Source organism: Bos grunniens, chromosome 5 (genome assembly GCF_055505025.1).
Source record: "Bos grunniens cultivar Pamir isolate PY7600 chromosome 5, Bosgru_T2T1.0, whole genome shotgun sequence".
NCBI lineage: Eukaryota > Metazoa > Chordata > Mammalia > Artiodactyla > Bovidae > Bos > Bos grunniens.
The window spans coordinates 105,776,176-105,790,250 of record NC_141169.1 but is presented as its reverse complement, the minus strand read 5'-3'; the positions used below and the strand labels follow the sequence as shown (position 1 = coordinate 105,790,250).

Here is a 14,075-nt window from a genome sequence, read left to right as displayed (position 1 = left end):
GTACTTTCCTGATTTTACATTTCCTCCGTGGCATGAACAGAAAACATCAGAAATACCAGTTCGGGGTGGTGGGCCCCTGGAGGGTCGGTAAAGAGATTATGGGTTGGGGAGGGGTGTCCAGGGTCTGAATGAGCTACAGATCTGTCTTCCTCTCGAGACTACAATTTCCCCCAGAGCATCATTAATCAGTTCAAGAGCCGTAACCACAGCCATAGGAAGCCACCACACTGTCATCAAGGGAAGGGCTCCTAAGTCGGGAGGGGGCAGGGAGTGGTTCAAAGCGACAGAGGAGCTGTCAACATGGATAGAGGCTGAAGTATAACAGGCAGGGCTCCAGCCAGACTGCAAACCTACTCACTGGCCACTCAATCCTTGCAGTCACGCCCACCCTTTGGCTGCCACGGCAGCAGCATATACCCTGCAGACAATACCAGAAAAGCATGGAAACTTTCAGCAGGTGTGGAACTCTCCTGCTAATTCAAGGCTTTGCTCAGCACAATAGCCCAGGGTCTGAGAGCACTGGGCTGAAGACTTGAACTCTAGAGTCCTGTGGCCTGAGCCTCAGAAAAGACCTCGAATCGTCGGAGGTCTAAAACTATGCACCCTACCTCCCAAGGGAAATAAAGTTCCTTGGCACTCAATGCCAGATTCACTTCTAGAATGCTGTTCACTGCTTGTTTGTTTGTTATTCAGTCACTCAGTCGTATCCAACTCTTTGCAACCCCATGGACTGTAGCCCGCCAGGTTCCTCTGTCCCTGGGATTTCCCAGGCAAGAATAAGAGAGTGGGTTGTCATTCTCCTTCTTTGGTAGCCCCTAAAAGTCTGCAAGGTACCTGAGGCCAGGGAGCACGCCCCTCTCACTGGAGTCTCCTGCAGCTTCCACCTCACCATGGGGAGCACAGAAGGGGTCACGGTTGTTATCCAGAAGAGGAAGCAGTCCCGTGGCGGGAGTGATCTCAGGATCTCTTCTCATTTATCACAGGCATCCACCTTCCCACTACTCCAACGTTCTTTAGCAACCTGTCCCTGGTGGCTCCATGGTAAAGAATCTGCCTGCCAAGCAGGAGACTTGGGTACCATCCCTGGGTCAGGAAGATTCCCTAGAAGAATGAAATGGCAACCCACTCCAATATTCTTACCTGGAGAATCCCATGGACAGAGGAGCTTGGCGGGCTGCATTCCACGGGGTCACACAGAGTCGGACACAACTAAGCAACTAAACAGCAGCTGATGAAGGAATCTTAAACCCTGGTTAACTAGTCTGCTTCCTAAGAGAGGAAGCCCAGACCCAGTATATTTTGCCTTGGAGCCAAGACGATTCAGGTCATCAAACCAGAGCTCCACAACGCTGTAACAGTCGATGTCTCTGCCTCACTGCTGTGGGTCTCCCATTTCTCAGGTGATAACATATGGGCTCTCCCATCAGTGGCTGCCAGGTGGAGGGAGGGGATGGCACACGAAAGGAGGAGGAGTTGGGGCGGGGGGAAGAGGCACGATGAAAAGTAACCACGTATCCACAATTTCACCCAAAAATGAGCACCACTTTGGCCTCTCAACCACAGACTTCAGACACCAAGAATCTACTCCCAAACAAGCATGGAAATCAGTTTGAAAGAAGAAAATAATCAAACGTTTTCTTTAAAAAAAAAAAAAGAGTGTCTGCTTTGAAAATTGAAATTCTGAATTTTCCCCTTTCTTTTCAGCTAATTGGTTCCATCGTACACCACCCATCTGGCCAGAAACAGCAAAGCTTTCTTCTTCAGGATAATATCCAAAGGCTTTCCTTCCTGCTCGAGACTCGGGGGAGAGAGACCCCCTTTCCTGCCCTCTTACTCCCAGAAGTGGGGGGGGCCCAGGAAGAAGGACGGATGTTTTCCATTCCCTCTCTCTCCAAAGAGAAGTGGTGCCTCAGCTCATACAAAGCATGGCTCACCAAGGACCTCTTTACTGATCCCCAAAGTCCCTTCAAGTCGCCAGCCTCTTCACACCTGTTACTTAGAACCATAATCCCCCGGGAAAAGGCTCATGTTTTCTCTCTGCCCAGGACTGGCTGCAGCTCTGCTGACCCAGCCAAGCCCAGCAACACCACCTCTCTGCAAACACAAGGTCAGGGTCAAGGACGAGAGTAGGGTGGACTCAGACCCTGGGGCTGATACCCAAAAACACCCTCATAATATAAAACCTGAGCTCTCTCATTTAGCTTCCAAGACATCTCTGGTTTCTTGGGCAGGAATCACAGTCTATGGTCTGCCTCCCAGAGTGAGAATCTCCTGAAATCTACCAGTGCCACCAGGTGACAGGGTATCCTCTGTCCCCCAGCTCTGTCCTCTCCAGGCCAAGCATCGGGGCAGGTACTTGGAGGGACGGCGCTCAATTCCTGAAAACTCATTTGGTTTTGATTCCTTGCCTCCCAGAACCGGGCCCGTTCCCCCGGCGTTCCGCTTTCATCCCTGTACTCTAGCCGGACATAAATCCAAACCAGAGCCCCCCAGACGGTGCATTTAACAGAGACTATATTTACCCATCACCAAATTGTCTTGACGTGTGCTTAATTACTTAAATGCCTTTAATCCCAAGCCTTTTCTTCTAACAAAATATAAACCAGCTCAGCTGGATGAATGATAAACCAGATGTTTACAGCACACAACACAGCCTGGCTTCAGTCAAAATAATTGAGACATCGTCTCCCGAGCAGGGAGGGGAGATGCCCAAAGCATACATTTGTTTAAATGCTCTGACACCAATATGTCTATGAATACATAGCTCCATCAAGCTGCTATTTTCTGTCTGTGAAAAGGCAACAGTTTTCATATGAAGGAACAGAAAAGGTGTTGGTCAAGGAGGTGTGGGCTTCTTTCCATGGTAATGTGCACTTGAAAGGCATTCCAGGATGGCGTGAACTTGTATGGCCTTGACCCTGACCACTGATCTTATGTTAGGTGGATTAGGTGGCACCGTGTCAAGCTGAGCTAAGTTTGTGATGGCTCACAGCCAACAACAACAACATCACAATCAGCCACCATCCTGAGGACCCCAGACTCACAAGCACACCCAGGCTCTGGATGTGGTGGGTGCATCAGCCCCCATCCCTCACTTCCCAAGTGACAAAGACACAAAGAGTGAGTAGTCTTGGGGAGGTTACAGGAGCTGTTGTTCAGTCGCTAAGTCGTATCTGAGTCTTTGTGACCCCATGGACTGTAGCACAGCAGGCAAAGTGTTAGACCATCACCAAATGCCCATCCCTTTTTCAAGGCCAGCTCCCCTCTCTTGTGCTAATGTTTACCCTCTGCCCCTCCTTTCACTGAAAAATAAAAAAAAAAAAGAAGAGAGAAAATCTAAGAGATGGTACTGCTGGCTAGGACCCTGAAAGGGACTGGACACTGAATGCCCATATAGCAACTGTGAGAAAAAAATCACAAGAAAGATTAAGCCATTCACAGAGAAGACTGGGCTTTGTTTGAAGCTAGGGTCTTCATTCACAGAAGCTAGAGTCAGATCCCCAGAAGGCAAGCACGTGGGCCACTCTCCCCACTCCTGGACAGGGTAGGAAGCCTGTGGTAGCTCACGGTGCGCTCATCCTGTCTACCTGTAGAGTCCCTAAGAGGCACCTGGGGAGCAGGTTAAAAACACAGTTCGTGCACCTGGAGGAAAGTCGGTCCCTCTCTGGACCTGATTGGCTCCCACAGAAAGAAGACCATGTTGCTCCTTCCAATCAAAACCTAGGGAATATCAGCGCTTGAAAGAAACTTCAAGAACATGGAGGGGTCCCTCCTTGGGTTCAAAAGGGGAGAAACAGGCAAAGTGAGGAAACGTGACTTGACCACATGTTGTTGGTCCCACAGCTGGAACTGGTGCTTCCTCAGCCTCTCCCCCCAGCTCTGTCTCCTTTAGAAAGGCACCCTCTCCCCTTCTCTCTCTGATATCAGTGGGCTCCCAAGGTCCACTGGTTTCTCCTGGGTCTGGCGGGTCAGAGGGAGGCAGGAGCCTCCTCTCCATACAGTCACCTGCTCCCGTCCTCGGCCCAGTTCTGTCCTTCTCATCACCAGGAACCCCTCTCCTGTCTCACGGGCCCAGAGATGGTAACAGCTCCCCTGTTGCTGATTCTAGGTCACCACACTGCCCTGACATCCCCAACCCCCTACCTGTGCCTCTGTAAATGGTCTCTCTGTTGATACTCCTGCCTTGAATGATGCTCATTTGAGTGAGTCGTCTGTTCCTGGTGGGACCCTAACCTGATTCTCTGCAGTGGCTGGCTCCCTTTATGTCTTCTGTATTACTTGCTTTCCCTGTAGGCATCTCTCTTGTCAGACAGTCACATGGCTTATTCACTCCTCTCAAATGTAAGTTCTGTAGGGGCAGCGATCTATCTCTGACCTATGCCCTACTCTAGTCCCCAGGTCTCAAACATGAATGACACACAGCATATGAATAAATATTTGCTGAATGAATGGACATCCCAGAGGGAAAACCTAAGCTTCCACTTTCACTGGAAAATCTTACCCAATAACTTCATCCATTTATTAACTGATTAATTACAAGATCAGTGAGGAAGAGCCAAGAGACTTGGGGTTCAGCTGGGCTCCAGATTTCTCACTTTGGGCTGGATGTTCATCTCTCTGTTGTGAAAGTAGTTAATATCCATTGAACCTATTCTGCGTGGGAGTTTAAAGGATCAAATGAGATAAAGAGTAAAGAGTGTGAAAGTGCTTTGCAAAGCATACAATGACAAACGTGCGAGGAATCCTTACCTTGGTTATAGGGAGAAACTCTTATGTGCAGAGACCTCTTATCTGGTTATCTCAGCTCTCACAACAGAGAACCCAGGAGAAAACATTATCTAGGTCTCTCATGCAGCCCATCCCTCAAGGTCCTGCCCCCAATCACAGCAGAATCTTCCAGACCCTCCTTCAATGCCTTTTCCCTCTCTCTTTATTGCCAGTCCTAATAAGCTGCTTTTTCTGTGTCCCAAATAGCAACGCAAACCTTGAAAAAGCAAAACTCAAGGAGGGAGGTTACCTGAGTCCAGAATTCAAAAAAATCAGACAGTGGGGGCAAAACAACTCCAATAACACTTTTATAATCCTCAAAGAAACATAAATAAATTTATGTTCTCAGGGACTATCCTGAATCGTACATATATTTACATATCCCATTATAGAGACTCTGTGTTTATATTATCTGTATTAGAAAGCAGGGAATTATATGAGAGACTTTAGAACAATTTCTATATAAAAAGATGTTGCTGAGGACCTTAAGTGCTACCTCACTGAATGTATTCCCCTCTCACTTAGGTTTAAGGTCAAATTTGCAACCCAACTGCAGAAACTAGAGGGCCGTATGGTTTGAATATGTCTTTCTATTTTTTCCTCCTAGTTTCAACATTCTATTTTAATTTGTGCTTTTCCTGGTTCTTATTTTTTAATTTATTATTTATATTATGCTGTTTTATTGTTTTTCTTGTAAGCTACCTCTGAAATTTTGTGGAACAAGACAGGAATATAAATAAATCAATACATACACCCTGTATATATAATGCTCTGCAAAAGTAGGCATTCAGAAAAACATACTTTCTACAAAGAAGATGATAATACCAGATGAATGGAAGTATGTCTGAATTATTATTATCTTTAGTCTTATTTTTCCATCTTCTATGAATATTTCTGATCTTTATCATCCTTTCCATCTCCTAATCTCTACTGTAATTGAGGACAATGGGGAAGGGAATAAAGCTTTGTAAACTGGTCACAAAGGTAATGGTAAATACCACATAAAGGGTAAATCTGAGGCTGAAAGATCAATGAAAATACCTTGGAAAACAATTCCACGCACGATCCCATTCTTCCTTTTTCTTTTACTTTTATGAGGCAAACCTCCTCTGGAGGAAATCTAAGCCAGTTCTAGCCCATTTGCGTTTCTCTATAAAACCAGAGAGAAGGGCAATAAAATCAAAATTGACCCACAGCTCAAAGGCCCGCATTATCCTGAGGACTCACAATGTTATCACATTCCTCTTTCTTTCTGAACTTCTAAGTAAGATGGTAAGTCAGCCAAAAAGCTGAAAGGGTGCTGGATTTTCCCAGGCAGAAATCAAACAACCGGAAAATTGGCCTTCAGCATCCTCCTCTGCTGGGAAACACAGTTCAGTCACACGTCTCTTGTTAGGAGCTAATAAATCATCCGCGACTACCGTGGAAGCAGCAGCGCGTGAAGACTCAGCCTGACTCCATGCCTAGGTCTCTGCATCCGGATTGCAGCGGAGACAGGATCAGAGTGAGGGAACCCAAGTTCTCGTCCCAGTTCTGACAGTGTCTCAGTATGTGACCTTGAATGAGCCATCCATCCTGTGCCTTTGGTAACTAGAGATAATTCCTGACCCACCAGCTTTCCCAGGCAGCCATGAAACTAACACTAGACAATATTTTGGGGCCATGCCCCGCAGCATGTGGGATCTTAGTTCCCCAACCAGGGACTGAACCCACCCTCCCTGTATTGAAAACTCAGAGTCTTAACCACTGGACCGCCAGGGAAGTCCTAACACCAGATAATTTACGATGATACTTAGATGCATCCATGGGAGTGGGCTGCTCTGAATCTGTGTTCCCTTTCGCCCTCTCTGAACAGTTCTAATATCATACCTACCCGATCATCTCATAATTATCTGTTTACATGTTTGTCCACATGGCTAAACCAAGAGCCCCATGAGGATAGAAATTAGGTCAAATTTATCTTGCCATCTCTCAGTTTCTAAAACATTATTTGACACTGAGCATGCACTTAATAAATGGTTTCTAAATGTCAAAAAAGAAAGAAATTGTTGAAAACTACTCAACAACAAAATCCTTAAGATGTCTGACTTTGTGGCATCACACACACACCCCCCCAGATGCTCAAAGGTGGGAAATAAAAACTGGCTGTCGTAAAGTAGATGGTCTCTAATGACCTTTCACCAATCTAGAGGCAGCCCACAAAATAAACTTCAGTTTTTAAGGACTTTCCAGGTTACAAAACAAACAGTTTTCTATCCAGTCTTTACAAAAACTTTGCAAGACAGATCATTCTCACCCCGATTTACCTAAAAGGGAAAACTGAGTTAGAGAGAATTGAAGTCATTTGTCCACAAACACCCATCATTGGGAACTCAGCAGTTACTGCTGTGAAACCAGCTGGCTGGGCACATTTAATTAGTTCAATAAAGCAAGTCAACTGAGTGGAACACACAAGGCACCCAGCCAGGTGCACTGGGGGATAAAAGACGACCCAGACACATCTCAAGGACTGTCTTGGGAGTCTAAGCCACAGAACACAGGCATCGAGAAAGACACGGAACTTATGGGAATTCCAAGGAGAGAGCATACAGGAAGAACCAGGGGACAGAGCTGTTCGGTCTGGAGGGTGGGCCCAGGTGAGACGTGGGCTAGGACATTACAGCAAAGGGAACAGAAAGAGTAAAACCAGAGGGTAGTCATGTTAACAGGCAGAAAAGCGGGAGAGACAGAGAGGGCAAATGAGGAAAGAGATGGAAATGGACATAGCGAGACACTGATTTCAAAGTTCTGGGAATATCTCAGTGGAGGTATCTAGCCAGTCGCTATAAAGATGGGTGTGGAACGGGAGCCGGGAGAAATAGGAATTCAATGCTGTAAGAATTCGGTTCAGAGTGAGAATGAGGAGTCCAAGGAATGTGGAGAAGACAATCTTGGAAATGGGGGAGGAGGAAGAGGAAGCAGAGTGTGATCCAGGAGGAAGAAACAGAAGGACAGCGATCAGTGGGTCAGTGGCCCCTCCCTGGGTCTCAGCTCAGAAGACGGAGGCTCAATGAGCAGGTCTTCATGCAGTAAGATGCAAGAAGATGGAGGAGGAGGAAAAGGCCATGAAATGCGGGCAGTAAAAGATCACTTGTGACACCCGAGGAAGCAGTTTTGGTCCAGCCAAGGAGGATGTAAGGCAAGTTAATACAACTGAAGAGTGAACTGGATTAGCAGTGATGGCAAATTCCAGGACTTTGACAATGAAAGTGAGAGTTACTCCGTCGTGTCTGACTCTTTGCGACCCCATGGGCTATACAGTCCATGGAATTCTCCAGGCCAGAATACTGGAGTGGGTAGCCTTTCCCTTCTCCAGAGGATCTTCCCAACCCAAGAATCAAACCCAGGTCTCCCACATTGCAGGCGGATTCTTTACCAGCTGAGCCACAAGGGAAGCCCAAGAAAACTGGAGTGGGTAGCCTATCCCTTCTCCAGGGGATCTTCCTGACCCAGGAATCGAACTGGGGTCTCCTGCATTGCAGGCGGATTCTTTACCAACTGAGCTGAGTGATGGCAAATTCCAGGACTTTGACAGAGGCCACAAGAAAACACTAGATACATCTTCCGATCTCTTGCCGCCTCGGGTGGTCCTCAGCTATTGTCGTTCAGTCGCTAAATCATGCTAAGTCACAAAGTCCCTGCAGCACCGTGGTCACAGCATGCCAGACTTCCCTGTCTTCCACTGTCTCCCGGAGTTTGCTCAAACTCATGCCATCCAACCATCTCATCCTCTGTTGTCCCCTTCTCCTCCTGCCCTCAGTCTTTCCCAGCATCAGGGTCTTTTCCAATGAGTTGGCTCTTTGCATCAGGTGGCCAAAGTGTTGGAGCTTCAGCTTCAGTATCAGTCCTTCCAGTGAATATTCAAGGTTGATTTCCTTTAGGATTGACTGGTTTGATCTGGCTGCCTACTTTATTATTCCCTAGACTTTTCTCTAAATGACTCTTTTCAACTCAAAGCTGCCTCAAAAGTGAAAGGTCTACCACCTCAGAGTGACAAGTGTTCTGAGGGATGAGTAACAACAGCCCCTTTGGAAAGAGCCTTCCACCTGCAGGGGGACCGTATGGACAAGACACCTGAGCATGGATGTAAATTCATGGTGTCACCCCCCCATCACCTGTGTCCCTTCCATCATCCATCAGTGTCCCAACTGCCTACCTGGTACCCAAATGCTGGGGGTCCTGTTTCAAACACAAACACCCCCGGATTCAAAAATCAAACCACAAGGCAAACAGGTTCAGTCAGACATGGTGACAAGGATGCTGAACTCAGAAGAGGCATCTTCAGACTCATCCGCCCTCCCTGCTTGTTAGCTTCTTTAAACATCAAGGCAGAGGCTTGGACTAAAAGGCCACTAAGATGTCTTTCTTCTCAAAAATGAACAAAAACCAGCCACGATTTGGGCAGTTATTGAAACATTTTGGAGATGGTGAAAAGAAAGCAGCTGAACTTGGGATCAAGTGGAAGGTGTCAGCGTAGGTTCAGGGAAAGGAGAGGAAGGACAGAGACCCGGGGTGAAGGCTGGGGGGCAGCCCCAGCCCCACAAGAAATGGGACCCCCCTCTACACCCAGGGGCAGGTGGGGCGCCCCCTCTGTGTGGGCATCTGTTTGTCTTGCTCTCGTCTGTTGCAAGGCTGCCCTGGCCCCCCATTAGCACGGCCCGTGGTGGGAGGGTCCTTACCCATCGTGTTGTTGGCTCGAGAGCAGGTTGTGCGCTTCAGGATCTCGTGCACCTAAAACAGACAACAGCGAGGCTGTGAGCACCTGGGCACGTACTGCAGCCCGGCCCGGTGTGTGTGTGTGCAGGGCGGGGGGGTGGTACCTAGGCAGGTGCCAGCTCACAGACTCCTGGTCAAGCCCATGCAAACAGAGCATCTAACCTCCTCACATACACGCCACACCTTACCCCCCCTCCCAAAAAATGAAGAAAAGGCTGTATGTTGACTGAAGTTACAGGAAGGAAGGGGACCCCAGACCCACACCCCTCTGCGAGGGCTTGGGAAGACACTTGGAGGGTGGGGAGAGGCAAGAAGGAGGGGTGCCCTCCTTACCAGCCCCAACAGTGCCTTGCTGCTGAGGGGTCCTGGGCAAGCTCCGGGCAGCTTCTGAGGGCCCATGGTCCCCTCTGTAATAGAGCTGTCTCTCGGAGATGTTTGGGGGAACCATGAAAGTGCTTTGGGAATTGGGAAAGGGCCCCCTATATCTTGGTCACTGGGAGTATTACTTCTCTGCTTTTTGCCTGAGCATCTTGCCTCCCCAGGCAGAGTAGGTCTCCCAGGTCCTCAAGACTCCACATCTGAGAGAGTACCTTGGGTGCATAGCGATGGCTGACCAAGGACCACTGCTCATTAACAGATCAACAGTCCCTGAGTGGGGAGCTTGCATGGACCCTGTCACTCACTGTGAGGGCAGAGTGCTGAGAGCATCCGAGCCAAGGAAGCCCAGGGGGCAGCATAAACCTGCTGGCCAACAAGTGCCCTCCAACAGGTCCCAAGCCTGTGCCCAGCTCTAAGGAGATGCCAGGGACAGAACTCTGTGCTGGGACATGTGACTGGTCTGCCCAGATGGCCACAGGGAAGAGGGCACAGGAGACGGGCCTAAGGAGATGCGGGCAAGATCCTCAGACCAAAGTCTGGGTCAGAGCAGACCCCAAGACAAACCTCAAGCCTCTCTCCCTCTGTCACAGAGTTGGGTAGACTAGGGAATGAGCAGGAGGGGAAGGAAGATGCCTCCAGGATGAGAAAAGATGTGTTACTCCATCACCATTTACACTCCCACATTCCAGCCACAGACCAGAAGGAGTGGAAAATAAATGACTTCCAGCAGAATGGGGCCCAAGAATGTTTAATTCACTTATAACACGGTGCCGTATTCAACAGCAATAATAATTAGCAACAGCATTTATATGGCAGTCCATTACTTTACAAGCACTTTGCAATTATCGGGTAATTTCCACGACTCCTTATAACTTCCCCCCCAAGACGTGGGACCTGAGCCGTGGTGAGAGTTAAACTTCTTGTAACAGCACCAGTCAGGACAATGGGAGGTTCATGCTTTTTTCCATAGGCAGATAAAAGAAATCATATGGCCGTTTTAAATCTTCCTAGAACACCAGGCCAAGGGAACTGGAGTGTTTTCCTGCCCATTCTGCAGGCAGAGTCAAGGCTATGTTTTCAGCATGACTTAGAAATGTTCTGTAGCTTCCTGCAATCCTCGGTCCCTTCTCACCCACCCTGCTGACATGGAAGTCCCTCTAAGCTGTTGCTGTCGTTCAGTCCCTAAGTTGTGTCCGACTCCCTGCGACTACAGCATGCCGGGCTTCCCTGTCCATGGACTGCAGCATGCCAGGCTTCCCTGTCCTTCACTATCTCCCTGAGTTTGCTCAAATTCATGTCCATTGAATTGGTGATACTATCCAACCATCTCATCTTCTGCCGCCCTCTTCTCCTCTTGCCCTCAATCTTTCCCAGCCTCAGGGTCTTTTCCAATGAGCTGGCTCTCTGCATCAGGTGACCAGAGTACTGGAGCTTCAGCTTCAGCATTAGTCCTTCCAGTGAATATTCAGGGTTGATTTTGTTTAGGATTGACTGGTTTGATCTCCTTGCTGTCCAAGGGACTCTCAAGAGTCTTCTCTAGCACCACAATTCAAAAGTATCGATTCTTTGGCGCTCAGCCTTCTTTATGGTCCAACTCACACATCTGTACATGACTACTGGAAAAACCATAGCTTTGACTAGATGGACCTTTGTTGGCAAAATGATGTCTCTGCTTTGTAATACGCTATATAGGTCTGTTATAGCTTGTCTTCCAAGGAGCAGAAGTCTTTTAATTTTGTGGCCACAGTCACCATCTGCAGTGATTTTGGAACCCAAAAAATTAAAATCTGTTTCTTTTTCCAGTTTTTCCTTATCTATGCCATGAAGTGATAGGACTGGATGCCATGATCTTTGTTTTTTGAATGTTGACTTTTAAGCCAGATTTTTCACTCTCCTCTCTCGCCTTCATCAAGAGACTCTTTAGTTCCTCTTTGCTTTCTGCCATTACAGTGGTATCACCTGCATATGTGAGGTTGCTGATATTTCTCCTGGCAGTCTTGATTCCAGCTTGTGATTCAATCAGCCTAGCATTATTTTGCATGATGTACTTTGCACATAAGTTAAATAAGCAGGGTGACAATATATAGCCTTGATATACTCCTTTCCCAGTTTTGAACAGTCAGTTGTTCGATACAAGGCTCACCCTCATTCCTCCTCCTTATCTGAACCTAAGTCCTTCCCGAGGGAAACACAATGCCATGTTTCCACTGTGATCAGCATTCCTGGGGCCCATCTTTCTCTCTCCTCTTCTGTCCGTAGGCTCTCCAGGTGGGTAGAGGACAAACATATAGTGAACAGAGATGCCCTACAGCTCAGACTGGGGCCGCAGGGTCCAGGCCCTAGGCAGATTTTCATTAGAATCAACTATCCTTCAAAATCCAGAACCCTGGCTTTGAAAGGGAAAAAGACAGTAGGAGAACACTGGAAAATGCATGGCATGCCTGTATCCCATCTTTCCTCTAGACCCTGTGCAAACACCCCAGCAATTACCACAGCATCCAGCCTCAGCGCCCTCAACACAGCTCAACAATTAGCCCCCATGATCATCCGTGCTATACTTACTTATGGTTTGGATTTATTATATTCCAATGGATAGACTAGGAAATTTCAGGAAAGCATCATTTTGCATACATAGAGGAAATAAATTAACTTCTATTGTTTATTAACATTTCCTGGGGGTTTTGTTGGTTGGTTGGTTGGTTGTAGTTGTTGCTGTGCCGTCTTGCCTGTCCTGTAGCTTCTGAGACTTTTAAAATATGTATTTCAAATAGTTAAATAGTCTAATAAAACAACAAAAAAGACAGTAGAAGAACGGCTATCATCATGAATGTTGGCTTCTATTGAACAGGCTGGTAATTGTGTCCTTGGACAAACAGGCCAGCTTTAACATTCTCTGACACATCAATGCCCAGGACCCTTTGAGGATGAAAGAAAGAGTCACAGAGGCTCAGCAGTGAGCACTTCTTCGGACACCAACAATATGCCTGATTTTTTTTTTAATTCATTACATCGTAGAGCCTCAGTTTCCTCAACTGTCAAGCAAAGGAGTCACCTGACTAGCTGAAAGTCCCTCCACCCTTGGCCCCAAGTTCTGATAGTCCCTGCTTTTATGATTCCAAGAAGGGCCCAGGTGGGACAACCATAAAGAGGAGATATCCTTCACAACCTGAGACTATTTCACCACTGAGATTGGGAAGCTCCTGAATTCTCCTCCCTGTTGCTAGGCAACTCCAAGCAAAGGATGATGGGAGGCAGCAGGGATGGAGAGAGATGCCCCGTCAAAGGGGATTCAGGTTTCCCCACCCCCTCCCGAGCCCACCACAACTGGTTAAGCACCTGGTTAGCTGGTTTACTTACAATGCGACTGCGGGTGGCATTATCAAAGAAAGTGTCCTTGTCCTGGATGTTGTACCTGCAGACACCAAGAAAGCCTGTCAGTGCATTTCATTGCTGTATCCTTATCCTGGGACTGCTTGTCACCCCGGCCCCCAGGCAAGCCTCTAGAAAACAACATAGCTAGGTGGGTAAGACACACATACACACTTATGATGTTTATGCTCTTTCTGACCCAGTAATTCTGAAAACTTCTCATAGAAATGTATCATTAGGAGAACAATCTCAACAGAAGGAAAGAAGTTCCCTACATTAAAACATTCCTTTCAAAGCTACTTATAACAAAGATTATGGAGGGAATATGCAATTTCAAAACCTAAAGGATAGATTATCATGCAGCTGTTTGAAAATTATAATTATGAAAACTTTAGAAATACTGTAGAAACGTTTAGACTATGATACGAAAATGTTACACAATGATAAGTTTTAAAAACAAAAGTAAAAAGGATTCCCGTGTATGGACAAAGTTTAAGAAAAAAAAAACAGCAAAGAAGAGTACAGTTTCTGGATGTTGGGGTTATAACTGTTTTTCAAATTTTCATTTAATGTTGTCCCTGTTGTCACAAAAATCATAATAGATACCAAACTCCTAATTATGCAAGACCTATGTCTGTTCTAAACTTCAAATGCTGACCTTGCACTCAAAAAAAAAAAAACCAAAAGCCCACCCCTTTAGTGCATTGTGCTGGAGGGAACACAGACACCTGAACCATGCCCCCGCCCCAGGAGCCCAGGCACTGTGGCGTGTTTCCAAGTCACTAATGCAGAGTAGAATGTGATCG

The 14,075-nt window shown here is 47.1% G+C and overlaps 1 protein-coding gene across 1 annotated transcript in view; it reads right to left on the bottom strand.

Moving 5' to 3' along the window:
- ANO2 (anoctamin 2) overlaps positions 1-14,075 on the bottom strand; it is a 335,785-nt gene that overhangs the window by 231,635 nt on the left and 90,075 nt on the right. The window contains exons 6-7 of the mRNA XM_086404358.1: positions 13,258-13,312; positions 9,486-9,537 (exon numbers count right to left, since the gene is read on the bottom strand). Of these exons, the coding sequence (XP_086260484.1) occupies positions 9,486-9,537; positions 13,258-13,312 (107 nt within the window). The remainder of the gene's footprint in view (positions 1-9,485; positions 9,538-13,257; positions 13,313-14,075) is intronic.